Raw genomic sequence first — 20,825 nt, 5'->3', positions numbered from 1 at the left:
CGCCTGCTCAAGGGGGGCTGCAGGCACCCGCTGTACCAGCGGGCGTTTCCGTAGTGTAGTGGTTATCACGTTCGCCTAACACGCGAAAGGTCCCCGGTTCGAAACCGGGCGGAAACACCAAAATCTTTTCTTCCCCCTACCCGTGTCACCGCGGACGTCAGTTTTTCTCATTACTGCTCCGAAACCCGCCCGCGCTCATGAGGCGGCACCGCGCGGCGTGGGGGACATCGCCCACGCTGGGGCCCACCTGCCTCGCCGCTGCGACGGGGAAGAAGGCGAGCGCCGCGCCCAGCCCCTCGGCTTCCGAGATTTAGTTTATTCCCGGCACAAACGTCCTCTCTGCAAAGTTTTCCCCCTCTGCTTGGAAGGATGACCTGCATGTGGAGAAATTAATCTCAGCTGAAGTGTTCTGAACATCATCAGAAAACTGTGGATAAAAACTTCAAAAATAGTATGATTCCAGCACCAAATGATAGCATTTTCACTGCTTGCCTCTGAACAGCCGTAGGTGTAGAAGATGTTTGGTTAGTTAGCCCAGGAACAGCCAAAGTTTGGGCTAGAGATGATGCCGGTTAAGGGTAACATTTATGGTGCTGTGGCACAAAACATTTACAAATCTCATCTTCCCATGGCAAAGTGAGACTTGAAGGCAGAGGGAAGAAGAGAGATGGATACTCACTGAAATAGTTTAAAATGCTATCTTAGAAAATACACTAAAAAGTCAACTACTTCTTTTCCTAGTGAAAATACGGATACAGAAAAATAACTTACAGAAAAGGTAGTTACAGTATGGAAGAACTGTAAAACACTCTTTAAAGGCTCAAATACCTATTTCATACATAAAAATTATGAGCCATCTTTAAGCCAAAGAGGTTGAATACACAGTCCACTAGCAGAGGAATATAAAATAATTTGGAGCTCTCCTACTCTTCAGCTCTTCACCTGTGGTGTTTGCATTGAAAGGTTCTGCAACAGGATCAGTCAGCAGGACCAAAATTCATTTTTCTAAAGAGGAAAGGGGAGATGCTTCCTCACCAAGTACTTCTGTGGTGGATTTCCCAGCAGATTGCCAACCCTTACAGCTCATAGGCTATTTTAACATGTTGCCTACTTTCCCCATTTCTAAATGGGACAGGATTATAGCTAGCCCAAACCATATTGGCCATCATAGAAGCCCCTTTAGAGAGTCAGTTACACAAAAGAGTAATATAGAGGCATGTCCAGCAAGAAACATCTCCTGAGTGTTTCTTCAGCCTCTCTCCAGAAAATAAAGGCTGGAGGTACCTGGCCCCCAACGGGTTACTCTTCTAGTCTCTACATTAAAAAAGGCCAGGCCTACTTCTTTACACTCCTTTTCCAGCATTCACTCCCCTTTGAGCCCCATGGCTTCAGCATCTCCCACGTAAACAGCTACACTGTCTCTGTGCACAGCAGTGCAAAACTAAGCATGCTGCAAACTTCATCTGCTTTATAATCCTGTTAACCTTCTCCTCTCTCTTGCTCTGTCCACACGCTGTCTTAGAGCTATACTTAGACTGTAAGCTCTTCCACTCCGAGACTGAATCCTGGTGGACTTTAAAAGCACAGCACACACTTAGAGCTGCATAATCTGCATAACATGCTTTGCTCTGAGCCCAAAGGGGCTCACACGGAGAACAGCAGTTGTTTAGCTTTGCAAAAGGAACACAGACAAGGCACAATCACTCTCACTGATACATCGTCAGGAAGGGAACAATTATTTAAAGCAAAACCCAATGCTGCCTGAAGAGTAAATGACAATAGCCAGCCATGAAAGACATCACGATCAAAATTTGTAATCAGCACCACAGCAAATTTCTAGAACAGTGCTCTAGCAGGTATACTGCTAAAAATCCATCCAGGCAGGTCCTTTGAAGATGGGCTGGTTTATTGTAGGCAGGATGTGAGAAGGCAGCTCTTTTCCTTCCCCTGTACTCTTTGATAAAAAGTGTTTGAATATATCATGAAGTAGCAAGATCTGAATCATAGTGAGTGCTACCTCCACTACAGAGCTGACTCTGAACTAAAAGCTGTAAATCTCTATGTGCCACAATTGTGTCTTCCCCAAATCAGAAGACACAGACGGGCAAGATTATGTGATGCAGGAGGTGAAGAAACATGTTAAATATAATCCTTTCAAGTGTTCAAAGCCATTAGATTTTTGGAAATTTACCCTGTAACACTGATAAAACCTCCAAATTATAGTGACTAACTTCTGCTCACTATTTGCTGTATACTCACCTAGTGTATTTGTAACTGACAGAAAACTAACAAACCACTTTGTGTTCTCTTTATGGCAAATAAAAAGCTTTCTCTCAAAACAAAAAGTCCATTAACCACCAAACTCCAAATGGTTTCTTTGGCCATGGGATTTTTCATTCAACCTCAGCTGAATTCTCACTTGCACAGGATCAGAGGCAGTAAAACATTCATGGAAACAGACAAATCTGCGCAACATCATCCTTAGTTATTTCTTTAAGCATCTTTAGTTAACTATTTCAGAAAAAGGGTAGCAAAAAAATTGCAGCACTAACAGATTTAGTTTTATACTTAATCTCAAATGCTATTTATTTGCTCTTGGAGCTTCTATACCTATGTGTACCCACACTGTATCCCACACAGCTGCAGACTGAGGACTCCTGACATGAGTTTGCAGAGGTGCTGTCAGTGGTGACCAGGGATTCTTCCTTCTGTCTAGGCATGTACGACAGATGTGCCCCATACCCTTCTCTGCTATTAACCCTGATACAATACTTACTACCAGGACTTCCTCATCTTCTAGAGGGGTCTCTTCCTCATGCTGCCCTATGCATTCCACATCACGCCCACCCAGGCTCGCTGCTTCACTCGGCCCTGGGTCTGAGCCTTGTCCCGAGGTGCCGGTGAAGGAGTTCTCACTTCACAGCTGTGGGTCACTGCAATCCAGTCGGTCACAGAAGGTATCAGATGGATTGCAGTGGGGTGGTACCCCACTGCAACAAGTACTCAGGGCTGGGAGACACACTGCTTTTTAGTAGTCTGCATATATAGAAACCACTGGTTGGAAAACTCCGCAGGAAAATCCCATCACTCCCCTCAAGTCTTGCAGAGGCACCTATTTTATTTGCTGATAAATCAAACTCTAATTTTGGTCAGCATTTTTTTTTTTAATAAGGGAATTCACAAAGGCAAACATTTCACCAGCAGTACACCAGCACATTACATTCAGAATCCATTGATTCGTTTTCTATTTAAAGTTACCAATTACAACACTTAAGGAAGGAGCTCAAGTTCTTTAAAAATACTTATATTTCAAGAATGAAACCATTCATTGTCTGAAGTGCCAGTTTGGTAAATACATACATAATTGCAACAGAAATAGCTTGGCAAGCTGAGTTCAGTGCCACTGACAGTGTTTCAAACACTTTTTGAACCTCGTTCAAGCAATCCATGACCATTTAAATCTGTAGCCATGCCTTGTAATAATAATTACATTCAACTGCACCTATTGGAAGAGTAAGATTGAGGACTTAATGTTTTGAACTTGAGATCTAAAACAATGAAAAATGCAGACTACCTCTAAAAATGGCTGAAACAAAGTCTTGCTGATAAAATCCTTGTTATTTCCAAGTACAATCAAAATGTACAGCTAATTTCATTTGGCATATAATACCCTCAGCTCTGTGTCTATGAATTTAAAAATAAAGACTCCTGTCAAGCAAAACAAAATCTATATTCTTTCCCAATCTTATTAAATTTAAGTTTAAGCTAAACTCTTACCCAAATCTAATTAATTTTACTTTAAAAGTAACCTGGCTCAGATAATATTCTGCCAGATTGTATCTTCAGTTACCCAGGATGAAAACTCAGTATGTGCCACAACTTTAAAGAGGAGAATTTCTACTATGTTTCCATCGTTGGATCCAAGGAATGAGGTGAGCTTGTAGTACAGTAATTCTGAAAAAAGAGTTCCTAACAGATTACCAGCCTCAGATTTAGTGTTGCACATGATCTTTGTATCAAATGATGCAAACATTACTGATTACAGAAGGTACTTTTTTTTTTAAGTGTCAGACAAAATAACTTCAGGAGTTGAGTGATCTTGTAAAATAAATCACTACTACCTAAATAATATTTCTTACACCATTACATCATCAAGACTACTGAAGTTTATTATTTCTCAAACTCAGGAGAATATGGGTAAGTTTTCCATATTAAAAGCAGCAAAAAATAAGACTCACAGGAGCTTTTAATTAAAAATTGCCATCACATCTGACAGCTAAAATAACCGGTTCTCAGAAAAATAAAATGCATTAAACCCTTATCTGTCTGCTAAAATAAAATTTTAAGAAAAAAAATACTTCAAATGTAAATTGTTCAAGTAAAGCCAGTGTGCAGTTAAACTAGTTAGAAAATATAATTTAATAGTGCTTTGTTTCAAAATATACATAATATTGAAAAATACTTAAAACCAAGAAACCGAATATTTACCAAGTTTCAAACAGAGTTTCATCAAAATGAGGTAAATCTATGTCACCTTCCATTGAGCTTGGGGCTGAAATGGAGAACAGGTCTTCGAGGATATCTTCCCTTGTAGGGCTTTCAAAAGCAAGTTTTTTCACGCTGGGTTTGCTTATCGTACAAGGCTCCAAGTTACCGTCCTTTATAGGACTGTAATAATTGTGGTCCTCGCTTGTCATTGATACATGTGGCACACTGGTCTTCTCCTCGGACACTGTCACTGCAACACTGCTATCCACCATTTCCATATACATACATTCATCTTCACTTTTTGAAGCCTCTAAGGAAGCAACAGTTGAAGTAGGGGACAGTAACTCTGCCAGTATTTCATCACTGTTACTACGGCTAGTGCACCCCGATACAGAGTTCACATTAAATTCAGATTCATTATCTGCAACATCAATCTGATACTGCAGTTCCCTTAAAAAGCTCTGCAATAATTCACTGTCATTGTGAGATTCAGTCTGTGATGGGGTGCTTACATCTCCACTCACAGGTTTCTCCTGTTTCATCTGTTCCACTGCTAGCCTATCCAGTGATGCCAACTTCTTCTTTTTAGCATTAAGTTTTTTTAAGAGTTTTAGACGAAGTTTTTTTGTTTTGTCACTGTCTGACTCTTCTGCCTTCCCAGGGTTATAGCTAGGTGAATGGAACTGAGTCACTTTACCTGAGGTACCCAACGTACTTCCTGACTTATTCCAAGTTGGACCTGCAATAGTGGTATGACTGGCTGTTGGAAGATGAGTGCTTTGAGAAAAACCTTTGAAATTTGATAAAGGATGAGTATTATTACTCTGATGAACCATCGACTTCGTGGTCTCAGTTGTTTTGTTTGTACCTCTGCTTTGAAATCCACCAAAGTTACTTGCTCTCTTAATTGGTAACCGCACTTCACTTATTTTTTGCAGTGAGGGAGTTTTGCAACTTCTCTCATTCTTGAGAGCTGAGGCACTTGAAGGCATAAAAGGAGTACTCTTGCTTAATAATTTCTTTACCCAGCTTCCTACAAATCCTCTTTTTTTGTCTTTGTGTGAAGGCTGAAAGGAATTATTGGCAGCAGAATTGGCAACCTGAGAATTAACTACAATTCTGCTTTCATCTTTCAAGTCAGGTGATTTTTGTATACTATTCTTTACTGGTGACAACTTCTTGTTTTGTTGTAGTTCTGGATTTAATCCATGTTCTCGTTTAGGTAACATTGTTCTGTCATCTGTTCTTTGAGCAAGCGACGAGTCAGATGGGTCAGGGTTCTGGTTTTTGGGATCAGGAGTAATATTTGCTAGGTTCAACTCTTCTAGAGGTAAGCAAATGCTGGAATTTTCATATAACATACATGTATTGTTCATAGATAGACTAGTTCCAGCACACTCTCCTGTATCTGGAGTGTTAGGTGAAAGAGCTGATTCCTGCTGTTGCGGTGTGCCCATTTCTACAAGGTTATTTCCCACCATCTGTCTGTTCAGCAGTGATTTACCTTCTGAGTCAACTTGAATTTCTTCAAGCATTAGTGTTACAAGATCATCATGTGTTAGATTTTCTAAACCATGATGAACACCACTTTCATCCTCAGCTACCCACTGCTGTTTTTTATCTGGAGTTTTCACAGAATCCTCTTTGTGATGTTCTGCAGGTATTTTGTCTACAGTGTTATCAAAACCACAGTGCAACACTGTGGAATTTGACTGTATATTATTAAGAGGAAAAGCTTCAATATTTTTACTCTGCAACTGTGAATTCAGTTCTTCTGGCACATGTGAAGTTTTCTTTTCCCACATAACAATATGAATCTCTGAAGAAGGAACTTCAAATCTTTTATGTCTCTTGCAATATGGCCCCTTCAAATCATCACATTCAAGCCAAGTTCCTGAAAAATAAATAGCAACCACTGTAGAGACTCAGAGACTTTTAAAATTGAAGTCACTATCCTCAGACACTTGTCAAATATTTTTATTAACCCATTCCCTTGACAAGCAGAAAATAAAAGGTTTTTTCCTCCGTTCTTTATTATGTCAGAGAAAACTGGGATATTTCCACTGTAAAAAGATCAAACACAATCAGAATTTGCAGTAATATTATTACAGGTCAGAGTAGGTCAACGAAAAAGCAAAGCTAATTTTTTTTTATCTGAGCTAATGATGCTGACATCTTGTTTGAAAACATCTGCACATGTCTGAGGGAAGAACCACCTCTCAAATTCAGTTTCTCTGTAGACCTATACATTGCCTGGGTGGGAGGCATGGGGGTTTAAGAGAAATTGCTCATTTTAATAATCTGCCTCATCGTCTCTAAACTGTTCACAGATCATGAGCAAATATTTTACAGCTTTAAGAATTTAAAAATAGATATGTATGATGTATAGGATGTTCCTAACTAGTCACTTCCCATCTGCTTCCTCCTCCTATTTCTTCTTAAACTCTGGCAGTATGAATCAGGCAATTTTCATGTTGTCACAACACTTGATAAGACTGCACTCCATTCTCTCTACAGAAGCATGAGAATCAAAATGCCAAGTTTTCACCTTCTCTGATTAGAGAGATCCCATCGGTGGTACAACCATCATACCATTAGTAATGTTTCTAACATGGATTTATGTTGCCCACCCCTCTGGTGCAGTAAAGTTCAGAAATGAAATGTCATTAATGCTGGTAGTCCCATAGGCTCCCTTGCTTCCAGCCAAGAATGGCTTAAGAACCGGCTTCAAAATAACCAACACCATTCACCCCACAGCCTTACTCAGACTGTATTTTCTCACTTTTACAAACTTATGGAGGGAAACAATTCTATCCAAATAACTTGCTGGTGAGTACAGTCTAGGACAGAACACTGCTGAACAAATCACTTAAACTGAAATCTTCACCCTGAGTCACAAAGTTCCCACAATTATTCACAAAATTTTAATATGAAGTTTAGAATAAAGACAAAAGAAATCCTTGTTATTATGTATGGACTGTTGAGACTATTGCAGTAACCCATAAACCAGTATTTGATGTAGACTCATGAAGTATTATAATAGAATTTATGGTTCTTACCGTCAGGATTCAAAGACCAGGTTATGAAGTGCTGCTTATCTGTTTGATACTGAACAATAGATGTTATTTGGTAGGTGTCTTCTTCAAACTGAAATGAATAGCTCTTCAGGTTGTTATGTGGCAAGCCTTCTACAAAATTTAACATCAGTATTGGGGGTACTCTAATAAAAAAACAATAAAGAGCCAGTTTATTACAACAAAATAGTGGCAAAGGTTCCCAGTGAAAAAGTAAGGCATCTCAAAGAGTATGTAGTTCTGCCCTTACTATTCTACTTCCACAGAGGACTCTTCAGACTGCACAGCGGTCAAGGCATAAGAATACCCCACCTGGATATTCCATTTTGTTATAGATTAGGGAAAAAAAGCAACACCACATAAGGGATTTTGGGATTGGGGAAAAGGTGAAAAAGACAGGAGACAGCTGTGCCAGATCCACAGTAAGAAAGAACATTGTTCCCAAGTCAAACTAGTGAAGAGCTGATCAAACAGTTTTATCCACCAGTGGCAGGGGTTGTGAAAAGCCTGACGCTGGATATTAGTTTTCTGTATTTAATACTTGTAGTAAGTATTTATGAGCTGGCTCAAACACTTGTGTTGGTCAACATGTTGAACACTGCTCTATGTTTCATGTTTATTAAACACTATTTGCAATTTCAGCATTTAAGAATGATCTAAAATCTTGAAAACTGAGTATTTATCAAAGTTTAGAACTTCTGTAAACCCAAGACAATAGTTTGGTTTTGAAAGCGATTTGTTCAATAAATGGAGTCCCAGAATTTCATGTGGTTTATTTTCAAGTTCACATATTCAAACTTACTTTTCCAAAATCATCTGTCTTCTTTGAGATCTATCACTACAGTTATTACAAGGTCCAATATGAATGGCGTTAAGTGGATGCCAGTCAGGGATAATATTTGTGAACGTTGTTAATGTTTTCCTCAATCTGGACACAGACACATACACACAAAGAAAAAGAGTAGAGTTGAATGACTGATCAGAAAACAATAAATACACACACTTTACCAGAAAAAAGTTACAAAAACGTTATGACAAAGCCAAATTCTATTCATATTCATGCCATTTGTGTGAATTTCACTGTGACTGCATCACGTCCAAGTCAGCATTGAATTCAGTTCTGCCAAATGGTATCAGTCACCATTTGTTTTCAGCAGGTCCCTGGCCTTCAGTTTCACATTATTTGCTCTCTCCCTTAGCATGTTATCTCTGTTTCCTCTTGTACTGGGTCTGGCTGAATGTAAGAGAGCTTGGACCAGGATCTGCATAATTTAATAGCTAATACAGAATCTCAAAGAGAGAAGGAAGCGGTAACAAATTACCTCAGAATCCATGTTATACAAGGTCTTGTTTTCAAAAACCAGTACATTCAGAGCACAGATTACACAAAGGTTATATTGTATCAAAATACAATATACGGGATATGAAAGTGAAATAACATAGTTTATTCATTCATTAGCCACAGAGAGGACTTCCTTTATATTCAGTTTAACACAGATTTTTTTTTTAACTTTTTTTTAAAAAACACAGTACGTAACAAAGGCTCTTGAACACATCCTATTAATCAGGACTACACATTAGTTGTCAGTGTAATAGACAGCATTAATCTCATCTCACTTGGGGATCTAGAATTTTATTGTATAAACCTAAAATAGTGGAAACAGGTATTTTTCAAGTAAAGTGAACTGTCTTCTGAAGGTGTCTCTCTGCTGACTATTCTGTACTATTCTGCTGACTCTAAAATGAGCCTAAATTACTAGCTTGTACCTGCAGCTACACAGAACTAAATCAATTCTCAAGAAATTACTTCCCTGTAATACTATTTTAAAGTAGAAAAGTTACGTGAGAGAATCTCTGATTCTTTGTAATTCAAATGAGTAGTACAGATATTCTTCAACAGTAGAAGTGTAGTAGGCATATATTGTTTAGAACTACACCAATTTGTATACTTTCAGCAAAATAGCAGAGTGAGCATGGCCAGGGACTCACACAATTACCTGTTATTTCTCTCTTAATTAAGTGATAACATGGTTTCTTAAGACATGACATAGCAGTAAACTATTTGCAAATGCTAGCCTAAAAATATGGATGACGTAAAACTTCACCAACAAGCTTAAGCTGTACAAAACCCAGAAATCTGAATAAAATCAACTATGATATGCAGATTTTAAAAAGTAAAGTAGAACAGTTACACAGAAGCTACGTAAATAAAAATCTTACCGGTCCTGATATTTGTAGCCACAACATACACATTCAAACTTCCATGAAAACGAATGCAAGAATAGTTTCTCAGCCTGCTGATCCAGTTGTAAAAGTAGAGGGAGTGCAAACACTGGACTCTCCTTTGTGTCTTCAAAGATGGGGCAGAAAAAACAGTCAATGAATATTTGAAATCAGCTTTCAGTACTTCAAACTGGAAGATGACAAACTTATTGCTATGATCTTAATTCAAGTTATCCCTTTAAGGCTGTATTTCTAATCTTCACAGCAAAGGGACTGATCCATGTTATTAGGCTGTTATCAGTGACAATTTCATGACTACAACATAGTTACAAAGATGAAAACATGCTCTCTAAAATGTCAAAAACAATGAAGGCACAAACCAGCTGATCACACTGTAAAGTATGTGCATGTCACCAATAAAAACAAATGTATTTGCAAACTGTCTTGTACGCATATGCACATAGACATGCTTACGCAGTGACATACAAGGCTTCACATGTAGTTTCCTGAAAGTAAACACTGAGATGCTGCACTAATTACTTACTCAATTCATTCCTAAGCCGAGGCTGAAGGCATGTAAACATTCTGTTTCTGATTTCATTGAGATGAGATTCTGCTTTTGGAAGAACATCTAAAGAAAAAAAAATACATATGTCTTCATGTATTTATGTGTAACACCCCTACCCTTTCACACACTTATGTACCCCTAACATGCACTCATTCTCTGCAAATTGATGCCTTTCATATTGACCCATACTTGCCTAAAACTATTGGTAAAACAGCCAATGCTTGGTATTAATTGATTTGAAAATTAGAGAAGCATTTACACAAGTTATACACATTTTACTTCAGTCTGCTAACCAGAAATTACTTGACCTGACTTAAATTATTGCTAAATGCCTACCAACAGGTAGACAGTAACAACATTTAAGGATAGTGTAACCAGACTTTACAAACCCTGGAGATTTGGAGATTAAGAGTAGATTTTAAAACCTAAACATTAAGATCAGAAGTTACATTATTTCTACACAAACACATTCTTTAAGCACAAGCAAGAACTAACTTTCTACAACACAATCATGATCATAACTTGCACAAATTAAAAGGTAGGATTTGGAATAGCTGTTGAAACTTTATTACTTATAAAATCTATGTATACAAAAAAAAAAAAGTAAAAAGAAGTTTCTTGCTATTGCTTTTGATTGTTTTTAAAAACAACTCTGTGTACAAGATGCTTAAAAATTACCCAGAAGGACAGAGTAACTACACCTATTCTCCACAACAATATGCTTCATCCAATCCCTTCTCTACTGTTGCCCAAATAAACTAATTTGTTTTGCTGCAATTTCTGGAAATGAAAAGGTTTATGTTGCCTCAAACAACACTGTATTCCAACACCTAATATCCCCATTTAAGTATCCTTGCACACCAGAGTTCCTTTGCAAACACAGTGCAACAAAGAAAAAATTCTCAGGTTCTGTGATGGTAGAGGGCTTCTAGGTAATAGCTGAAAACCTTAAACCAAGCTGTTTGACTTTCTGGCAAACAAGAGATTATGAACTACTTCAGAATCTTTTTGAATTTTTTTTTCCTCTCTAAAATAATATGCTTTCTCAAAAGGTTGATTAAACCATTTTTGATATACCTATTATTTTTCACAGGAAAGACTTCAAGTTATGTAATGCTGTTCTGCAACTATAGTCTAGATAGTCAAATACACACTTTTCCTGGAATGTCTATTGAAAAAAAACCAAAATTCATGAAAGGTACTGGCTAACCAGAGATCTGTATTAATACTCTAACAGATGATCTCTTAGAAGTTCAGATTTACAACACCAATGGATCAGTTCAAGAGGATTAATAGAATCACAGAATGGTTTGGGTTGGAAGGGACCTTAAAGATCACCTAGTTCCACCCCCCTGCCATGGGCAGGGACACCTTCCACTAGACCAGGTTGCTCAAAGCCCTGTCCAACCTGGCCTTGAACACTTCCAGGGAGGGGGCAGCCACAACTTCTCTGGGTAACCCGTTCCAGTGTCTCACCACCCTCGCAGGAAAGAATTCTTCCTTGTATCTAATCTGAATCTAGCTACTTTCTGTTTAAAACCATTACTCCTCATCCTATCACTACAGTCCCTGATAAAGAGTCCCTCCCCGTCTTTCCTGTATGCTCCTTTTAAATACTGGAAGGCCGCTATAAGGTCTCCCTGGAGTCTTCTCTTCTCCAGGCTGAACAACCCCAACTCTCTCAGCCTGTCCTCATAAGGGAGGTGCTCCAGCCCCCTGATCACCTTTGTGACCCTCCTCTGGACCTGCTCCAACAGGTCCATATCACTCTTTTTTTGGGGGGCCCCAGGGCTGGACACAACACTGCAGGTGGGGTCTCATGAGAGTGGTACAGAAGAGCAGAATCACCTCCCTTGACCTGCTGGCCACACTTCTCTTGATGCAGCCCAGGATATGGCTGGCTTTCTGGGCTGCAGGTGCACATTGCTGGGTCATGACGTGCAACATCAATCAACATCCCTAAATCCTTCTTACCAGGAGAAACAGACCTTAGTTTAACAGTCTTAAACTGGATCCATGTGAGTATTCACTAACCTTTTTCCAGACAATATGAACCAGGTTAACATGTCTGACTAATTTTGACTGAAACAGGTTAGGAAGCACTATCATCCACAGCACAGCTTGCAGACCTCATGGGAGGCATTCCTTCAATGACCGCAGCTGAAGCCAGAAGAGATGTTCCCAGCTTTACTACTTTTGGTGTGACAAGACAACTGACCATTGGATATAAGGATACAAGGATATAAACCACAACAGAAAGATTAAGATTAGAACAGCATCCTAATATGTTAATGAACAGAGGGGAAGGAAACAAAGTAAGGCTTAATTACATAAACAATTCACAAATTCTGTATGTGGGATATGACAAAAAAATTCAAGAAATGCTTAGTGTTTGATGCTTTCAATGTGTGTATGTTTGCTCCAAGAGAAACAACTTCAGAGGTTACCAGAATTCTGCTAGATAAAGCATTCATGGTAACAAGTTATAACTCATTCTTTTGTGATCTTGATGTAGAACAGGCATATTTTAGTGCACTGTAATAAATTCCTCATATTTGTAGCAGATCAGATCACTGTGAATATGAAGAAAAAGCAGCTAAATTTACTCACCTTTTACTTTACTCTTTTTACAGGTATTCAGAAGCATAGTTGCTTGCTTATGTTTTGTTAAAAGTTCCTGGAGTAAACATTTTCCGTTATTATATTCTTCTGCTAGAGCAAATTTTAATGTTTCTAAGTGTACCAGGGCTGACAAAATGCAATCTAACCAACAAAGATTATACATGTTTCTCCACTGAAGACATAAATCTGTGTTATTAGTGGAATATTTATCATCGTTGAGCAAAATTTCAGATGTTGTTGAGCAAAGTTCAGAATTTGTTAAGAGTTGTGTTCTGGGACTAGAAGTCTTAGGTGGACTTTCATGAGAGCTGGTAGGGGTGGTAGTTGTTTCAAAATCCACCTTCTGCATGCAGGGCTCCACAGTGTTACTCGGTGTTTGCTGGTCATTTTGTAACACGTTATGTAGACTTGACTTGGGAATACATAAACTATTCTGATAGCGTTCCACAACAGGGTCTGTATTAATAGTGTGCTCAACATTTACTACATCATTAGTTTTTGCTTTTTTTGGATGGGATTCAACAGGAGAAAAGTCACTGATATCACACAATTTCCTCTTCTTATGAGTAGATGGAACTTGATGATTTTCTGAATCAGCAGAAGTAATTATGCTGTTTAATGGTTTATAACCAAGTGGGTAGATACACTAAAAGAAAGAAAGAAAGTTACAATGAAATCTACAAAGCAATTTCAGGTGGACAAGAGCTATACAAAGTACAAACTGTACTCTTAAAGTGGAATACAGGACTTCTGTAAAGTTATATTTTAATGAAATCAATGAATAAATTCAACATATGTAGGACAGGAAGGGTGTTTTATCCAACCACTGTCATACAAGCAATTGTGCCGCAAATATATCAATAGTGATAATGACCACTACTTTCCCAGTAAATGCTTTCAACCCCTGAAGACAACCTAGTTTTGCTAAGCAGATTCCTCTTCTCTTATTCTGCTAAATCCATTCCTTTAGGGTACAGATTTGGCATTATTATCTTGTGCCCGAGAGACTACTGGTACCAAAACTATCTTTCAGGCTAGACTAATCTGTTAGACCAGGTGTTGATAGGGTCTTAACATATATAGCTATTCTGCAACTAGAATACAGTAAAATTGCTATCACCAATCTCCAGAATGATACTATGATTACTGAAAAGCAGGGAAGGAAGGGAAAAGCAACTCAGAGACCCACATCTAGTCTCATCTCTACTAATTTAAGGGCATCAGTCAACATGGGATTGCTATGCCCTCCCCACATACACAGAGCAGTGGAGAAAGGAGAGGTGGCAAAATCATTACTCAAATATTAAGCAGCACAGAAACTCGCCAAAGGTTAAACTTAAAAGGGGAAAAAAAAAAAAAAAAAAAAGAAAAACATTTTAATTATAATTACAAACCTATTTGCATTACCCAGACTTAAAGAAGGGAAAATGGGAGACTCACATCTGCAAAAGTTGTGTATTACCAATCATCAAATTTTGGCCTTCTATTCTGATTTGTACGAAGATTTATTTATTACCACTTGTGTTCCCTTGTTACATACATGAAACTCTCCTTTATGCACTTTAATCTACTCTTTTTAATTCTTTAGGGTAGCTATCTATGCCTAAATACTGCATATACACAGGTTAGTTATGTTTTTCTCTATATACAGGCAAACATCATCCATATGGACTCAAAGGGGTCCTATTTCAACAGTCTGCTTACCACCACCAAAATACTGAACTTAAAGAGGTGTGGCTGCTGAAGTAAACGCCTCTGCACAACCAAAGAAAACTGTTCATGTAATACCTGAGGATTTTCACAAAGAAAAATGGACTCTTGAAAATTAATGCGGTAAGTCCGTAAAACTTGGATCTGTCCCTTCTCTTTGCAGACTGGACAATACTCATGTGCAGTTGTTTCCACAGGATTACAGTTCTAAAAAAAACAAAAAAGGAAAAGCAGCATGAATTTATGTATTTCATATATTATCCCAAGGTAAGACATACATACATACATGCATACCAAGATAGAAAACCAATGTGCAACTTCTAAATATAATACCCAATACAATGTAAAAAAGTAAACTAGATTGAGATTTAAAAAATATTTATAAGATATATATATATTCATATGTAAGAGTGTTCTAAATAAATTTATCTATTGTTTTAAATATTCAAATATTTAATAAGGTATCTTTAACAACACAATTATGCAACATTTCATTCTACTTGAATTAAACCACAGGACACTTATTGCCAGGTAACACAAGCTCAGATCTTTGAAAGACAAATCAATTTTCATAGAAATGCAAACAGTCGTAAAAACAGTGCCAGTAAAAAAATCATAGGCACAGATTTACTTAGAATAATCTTTCGCCATTGTTATAGATTTCCGTGGAAAATCATTTAGAGATTTTTTTTTTTTGTAAAATTAAGACCAATTAAAAATCTCTCAAAGCAGAGAAAAATATGAACTTTGCACACATGTAAAACAAGTTTCAACTGACTTTTCCCAAATACCCCACCATGTGGAGTGTCGATTTCCCTATAACAGTCCCTTCTCCAATCACTTGCAAACCATTTGTAGTCTTCTGGGTATCCATCATTCTGAGCCACTGGCTAATTTATGTCACTTGTAACAATGTCATGACCACTAAGGATTTTTCAAAGACTCCTGAAAAATAAGAAGTGAATAAGACAATTAAAGAAAAATTAGATTAAATTTGGGGGAAAAACATGTACCAACAATTATACAACCTGTATATTCTGTGGAAATTAATTCAGAATAGTATTTTCTGAACTGGATATACTTATTTTCCAGTGCAGATTATGAACTCAAGACTTCAAATTAAATCATGTAATAGATTTAACAGCTTTAAGCCTTGAATTTTCAAGCCTATCTATTCTTTGCACTCCACAAGGCCTCACATCTTTTCCAAGAGCACTACAATTTGCAGAAATGTAGATCCCTTGCCTGGGCATCTCAGCTTACTCTAATGTAACCCTCGGAAAAAATGAACTTCTTTTAAAATGGCTACAATAATCCCATGCAGTTATAGATGGCTGCTGAGTAACATTTAAAAAAACACAACCAACAAAAAAACACCATAGTTACATCTTTATAAGCAGTGAATTTACTTCATAATAAACTATTAAAAGTTTATCCTCCAAATGTAACAATTTTTAACTACAGAAGGGCATCCTGCTGTTACTCCCACTTTTTCAAAACTTCTAATGTTACAGACCTCCTAGCAAACTAAAGCTCTTTCACAGTTATCATTGCTATATAACTATTGGATATTTTATGAGTGACATTGAATATTCTATTTCAAATAATTTCTCACATTCAGGGCCAAATTTTGCCTTTCTCACATACCACACATACACATTTGTGGAAGACAAACTGGGTATGAATCAGGTGCTCATCAGAAGGCAGCTCTTTAAGTCCACTCCGTCACTGGTACTGAGGGCTAACTACACCTTGAATCAGCCAGAAAAACACAGATTCAGAACTACAGGGAACCATTTCTACTTCTGCTGACTTCAGATGGAACTAACTAGAATAAACACCTATCTCTTTAAGATGCAGGAGAAAGTTAAGGTAATTTGAATTGCAAAATCATCAGTGTAATAGCTTTCCTTCGGCCATGACTTTTCCCCTTCCATTACTTGCATTGAGTAACATCCTCTCCCACACCATGATATCCTTTCAACCCCTTCTTACACTACAGCACTAACTCAGATTACAGTTCCTTTTGAAAAAAATAAATTTCCCAAGGCATTCTTGGAGACCTGTGTAAACAGCAGTTCAACCCAAAACTATTTATAATACTGGGCAAGGAGAGACCCTACAGAACTGGACAGAATGCTAAAAACCGACAGAGCATGAATAAAAAAAGCACAGTAGGAAAATGTAACAACTCACTTCAGTCTCCAATGGCAACTTAAGAGAGCGTCAAAATGAGATGGAGGTGTGTCCTATTGACACTTTCAATGTGTTCAGTAGCACTTTTCAGAATTACCAGGCTGCAGCATGTAAAGACAGTATACCCTGACTTATAAATCTAGTAGTTATAATGGAAGGTAAGAACATAAAAATGTCAACCCATGTGCCTTACACCACACGTTTAAGTTTTCAAAGTAGAGTTGGAAGGTGTACAAGAAACAGCATGGTCCTGGGCTCAAGGTAAAAATTAATGAATTTGCTCAAAGTATACTAGCTTGTTGGACTATAAAGGAAAGGCAAGCTCTCCAATTTTTCACGCAGTGGCAATAGCATTATTAGACTGTGACTCCACTCTTACTATCATGTATTTAGTCTAGCCAGGAACTCGATTTTTTTTTTTTTTTAAATACAGATTGTGCAGGTATCAACCACACATAACTACAGCTAGTAAGAAAATGTTTCTAACTTGTTTGGGGGACTTTTAGTCATCTCCTTGGCCTGAAGCAGTGTCAGTTCTCCAGAGTAAATAAAATACATACATCACATGACTGGAACTTTAGGCAATTTCTCACCCCATAAATACAACACACACTCAAAAAGGTTAGTAACACTAACAACCTGCGAGTTTTTAAGTATGCCTTGGGTTTATAAAACATATTTATCTCTTTGCAAGTCCTTGTTTTTCCTGTTATCCCTCTCAAAAGGGAAGCCAGTATTTTTTTCAGTTACGTTCTGTTACTTCTGTTCTTTTTAAAACTTAAATACTGTTCTGAGATGTACAATACCTCCTCCAGCTATAACCACCCAGCAGTAGTACTATAGTACTGGAGACCAAGACTTCTATTGCATTAATGAATACAATAAAAACTAAAAAAAAATATTAATTGTCTTTTTATTTCAAAGACATAAACATGAAAAGCAAATAAAATGGGTCTACCAGTACTAGTACGCAGAGTGGTACCAAGTGGCCTGCCTGTACTTTTCATTATTTGTAACATTACAGTGAGTTATTAGCGATCCTTGCACAATGTACAAAAATTGGGCATCAGATCAACAGCTGCCAAGAAAAACTGCCAATTAAAAGGCTGCTGTATCAAGTACTGAAACAACCCATTGTAGCAACTTGTAATATCCACATTACAGATAGGAAAATACAAAGGAATTCACTTTCAAGCTTACTGGGTCATGTTGTAAACCTTTTATACTGCTTCCCTTCTTTTATCCTGGATACTTGAAAAATGTAATGCAAAATATGCTATGGACCTGGCATAATTATTAAGGCTATGGTTATGCCTCCTTGAGTAGATGAGCTGACGTAATGGCTTGCTGCTGAAGAATAGGGAGGTCTCCCTTCTTTCCCTCACCCTACCTTCCCTAACAGTTCACACCCTCGTCACACTCTCCACAAACTAAATGAACTCACAAAACAGCAGAAAACTCAGGAAAGCACAAAGTTTTCTGCTATTCTGGTGAGTTAAAGTGGCCTATGAAAAGGTCCAGTGAGCTACAGAGCTGACAGGACAGAAGGCAGAAAACAAGGAAAAGGTGAAGGACTGGAGAGATAGGAGTTTGATGGATGGACTGTTAGATGGCTAAGGAACTGGATGGATGGAGACATCCAAAGAGTTGCAGTCAACAGCTCAATGTCCCAAGTAGAAACCAGTAATGAGTGGTATCCCTCAGGGTCTGTATTGGGACCAATACTATTTAATATCTTCATTGATGACAGACAGTGGGATTGCATGCACCCCCAGGGAGTTTGTAGATGACACCAAGCCAAGTGGTGCAGTTGAAAGAAGAGATGCTAGAAGTAAGAGATGCCATCCAGAGGGACATTCACAGGCTTGAGAGGTGGGCTCATGTGAACCTCATGAGGCTCAACAAGGCCAAGTGCAAGGTCCTGAACATGGGTTGGGGCAACCCCTGGTATTGATACAGCCTGGGGAAAGAAGAGATTGAGGGCAGCCTTGCGGAGAAGGACTTCTGGGTACTGGTGAAAGAAAAGCTGGACATGGGCTGGCAATATGCACTCACAACCCAGAAATCCAACTGTATCCTGGGCTGCATCAAGAGAATTGTGACCAGCAGGTCAAGGGAGAAGATTCTCCACCTCCGCCCTGCTCTCATGAGACCCCACCTGGAGTGCTGAGTTTAGCTCTGGGGCCCCCAGCACAGGAAAGACATGGACCTGTTGGAGTGGGTCCAGAGGAGGGTCACAAAAATGGTCACTGGGATGGAACATCTCTCCTATGAGGACAGGCTGAGAGAGTTGCAGTTGTTCAGTCTGGAGAAGAGAAGGCTCTGAGGAGACCTTATAGCAGTCTTCTGGTACTTAAAAGAGGCTTATAAGAAAGATGGGAAGACCAGAGCCTGTAGTGACAGGACAAGGTGAAACAGTTTTAAATGTAAGGATGGTAGATTTTGATTGGATGTAAGGAAGACTGAAACAGGTTGTCCAGAGAAGCTGTGGCTGCCCCCTCCCTGGCAGTGCTCAAGGCCAGGTTGGACGGGGCTTTGAGCAACCTGGTCTAGTGGAAGGTGTCCCTGCCCATGGCAGGGGGGTGGAACTAGATGATCTGGAGGGTCCCTTCCAACCCAAACCATTGCATGGATCTATGGTAAAAGGGACCTGGACCTTTTGATAATAGTGAGCTGTACCTTGCAGAACAGTATCATATAAAGAAAAAACAGCTACAAACTGCAGTAAGCAGGTGACAGAACACCAATTACAGTGAAGAGAACATCTCCTCTTTGTTTAAAGTCTAAAGAGACACTTAAAAATTACCTTCTTGTAAATCACCTTACAAGCCTTCTTCATCAATGGGATATTGGAAAAATTAAAAGAAACAAATAAAAGTCTCAGAAAAAAAAAAGAATTTCCATTGCATTATTAGTTATCTCTCTATTCTTTATACAAGAAGAAATCAGAGTATTAAGGTATTAAGTTTTTTCTTTATCTGAGGTCATAACAATAAATATTCAAATCACCCACCCCAAATTTTGGCCACAAAATGTTACTGTTCCAGCTAATGGAATACAAAACATCATCGCTGTCACAAAGTAAGTCTCTCTACAGCGCAGCCTGTAAGTGCTGGGCAGAATTGCAAAGCGCCCTTATGTGGAAGCAAACACTAATTTCTTTCCTGCAAGAAGCCTAACACAGACTAAAGCAAATAAAGATAAAACTTCTGAAGTTGCAAAATAAACCAGTGTGCAATGTTATTACTCTGCTGTTCTGAAAGTTTCTTCTACCGTCAGACTTCTCCTAAACCTTCCCTGATTAAATGCTTTTACGGGTGTATGACAAGGGAGGGGGACTACATGTTTTGCTGATAAATCATTCACTCCTTCTGAAAAAAAAAAAAAAAGAGCGTGGGAAAAATATAGCCTCAACTAGTTCAGTTTATTACAGCTGCAGCTAAGAGATGCAAGATTTCAGGAGGGGACTTAGCATAGGCAGCACCTCCGTCTCTGACCCAAGGCAGGGGAAGCGAGGGGTGGGATGCCAGCTAACCATCTGCCAAGGCTGTGCTGACCTTCCTTCAACACCAAAAGATGCTCAACTGTTTCAGAAAAGTCTATGGTTAAACAGCCTCCTTAGTTCTTAATTCATATCCAGGCTGATCCATATGCTATGCAAAGGCTGTAGAAGAAAAGAGTGTTTATACAATTAATTGTTAGAACGTAAGAAAACTGTGCAAGGGAAAGATACGTGTGCACACACAGGCACTAGTACCTCACCAAGTGTATCTTTTACTGAAGAGCGCTTGCAGCCCGCGTTGCCCGAGCAGGGGGAACGCACACCTTAACCGCACAGCTACTGACATGAAATACTCAGTCGGCATTTAGGGACCCGTTAGCACAGCCGCCCCACCGCGGCCCAGGGAACAGCCCCCCGCCCCAGCCCGCCAAAGGCCGCGCGC

The 20,825-nt window shown here is 38.7% G+C and overlaps 2 protein-coding genes and 1 non-coding gene across 3 annotated transcripts in view; 1 reads left to right on the top strand and 2 right to left on the bottom strand.

Moving 5' to 3' along the window:
• Window positions 1–3,931, bottom strand: part of ALOX5AP (arachidonate 5-lipoxygenase activating protein) — a 22,398-nt gene extending 18,467 nt beyond the window's left edge. The window contains exon 1 of the mRNA XM_026848347.1: window positions 2,777–3,931. The gene's annotated coding sequence lies outside the window, so the exon portion shown is untranslated. The remainder of the gene's footprint in view (window positions 1–2,776) is intronic.
• On the top strand, window positions 45–117 carry TRNAV-AAC. Its single transcript has one exon. It is a non-coding gene; the product is annotated as a tRNA-Val (tRNA).
• A 121-nt stretch (window positions 3,932–4,052) lies between the features above and the next one.
• Window positions 4,053–20,819, bottom strand: USPL1 (ubiquitin specific peptidase like 1). Its single transcript, XM_026848332.1, has 8 exons — window positions 15,464–20,819; window positions 14,764–14,892; window positions 12,964–13,621; window positions 10,330–10,416; window positions 9,783–9,912; window positions 8,365–8,490; window positions 7,548–7,708; window positions 4,053–6,382 (listed from the first exon to the last, which is right to left on the bottom strand). The coding sequence occupies exons 1-8, from the start codon at window positions 15,560–15,562 to the stop codon at window positions 4,485–4,487; spliced, it is 3,288 nt and encodes a 1,095-aa protein (XP_026704133.1). The 5' UTR covers window positions 15,563–20,819; the 3' UTR covers window positions 4,053–4,484.
• Between the last annotated feature and the right edge of the window lie 6 nt (window positions 20,820–20,825).

The sequence above is a fragment of the Athene cunicularia genome (assembly GCF_003259725.1).
Source record: "Athene cunicularia isolate RWA chromosome 1 unlocalized genomic scaffold, athCun1 chr1_part1, whole genome shotgun sequence".
Taxonomy (NCBI): Eukaryota; Metazoa; Chordata; class Aves; order Strigiformes; family Strigidae; genus Athene; species Athene cunicularia.
Note: the sequence above shows the minus strand (reverse complement) of the source record. Positions and strands in the feature narration are given on the sequence as shown.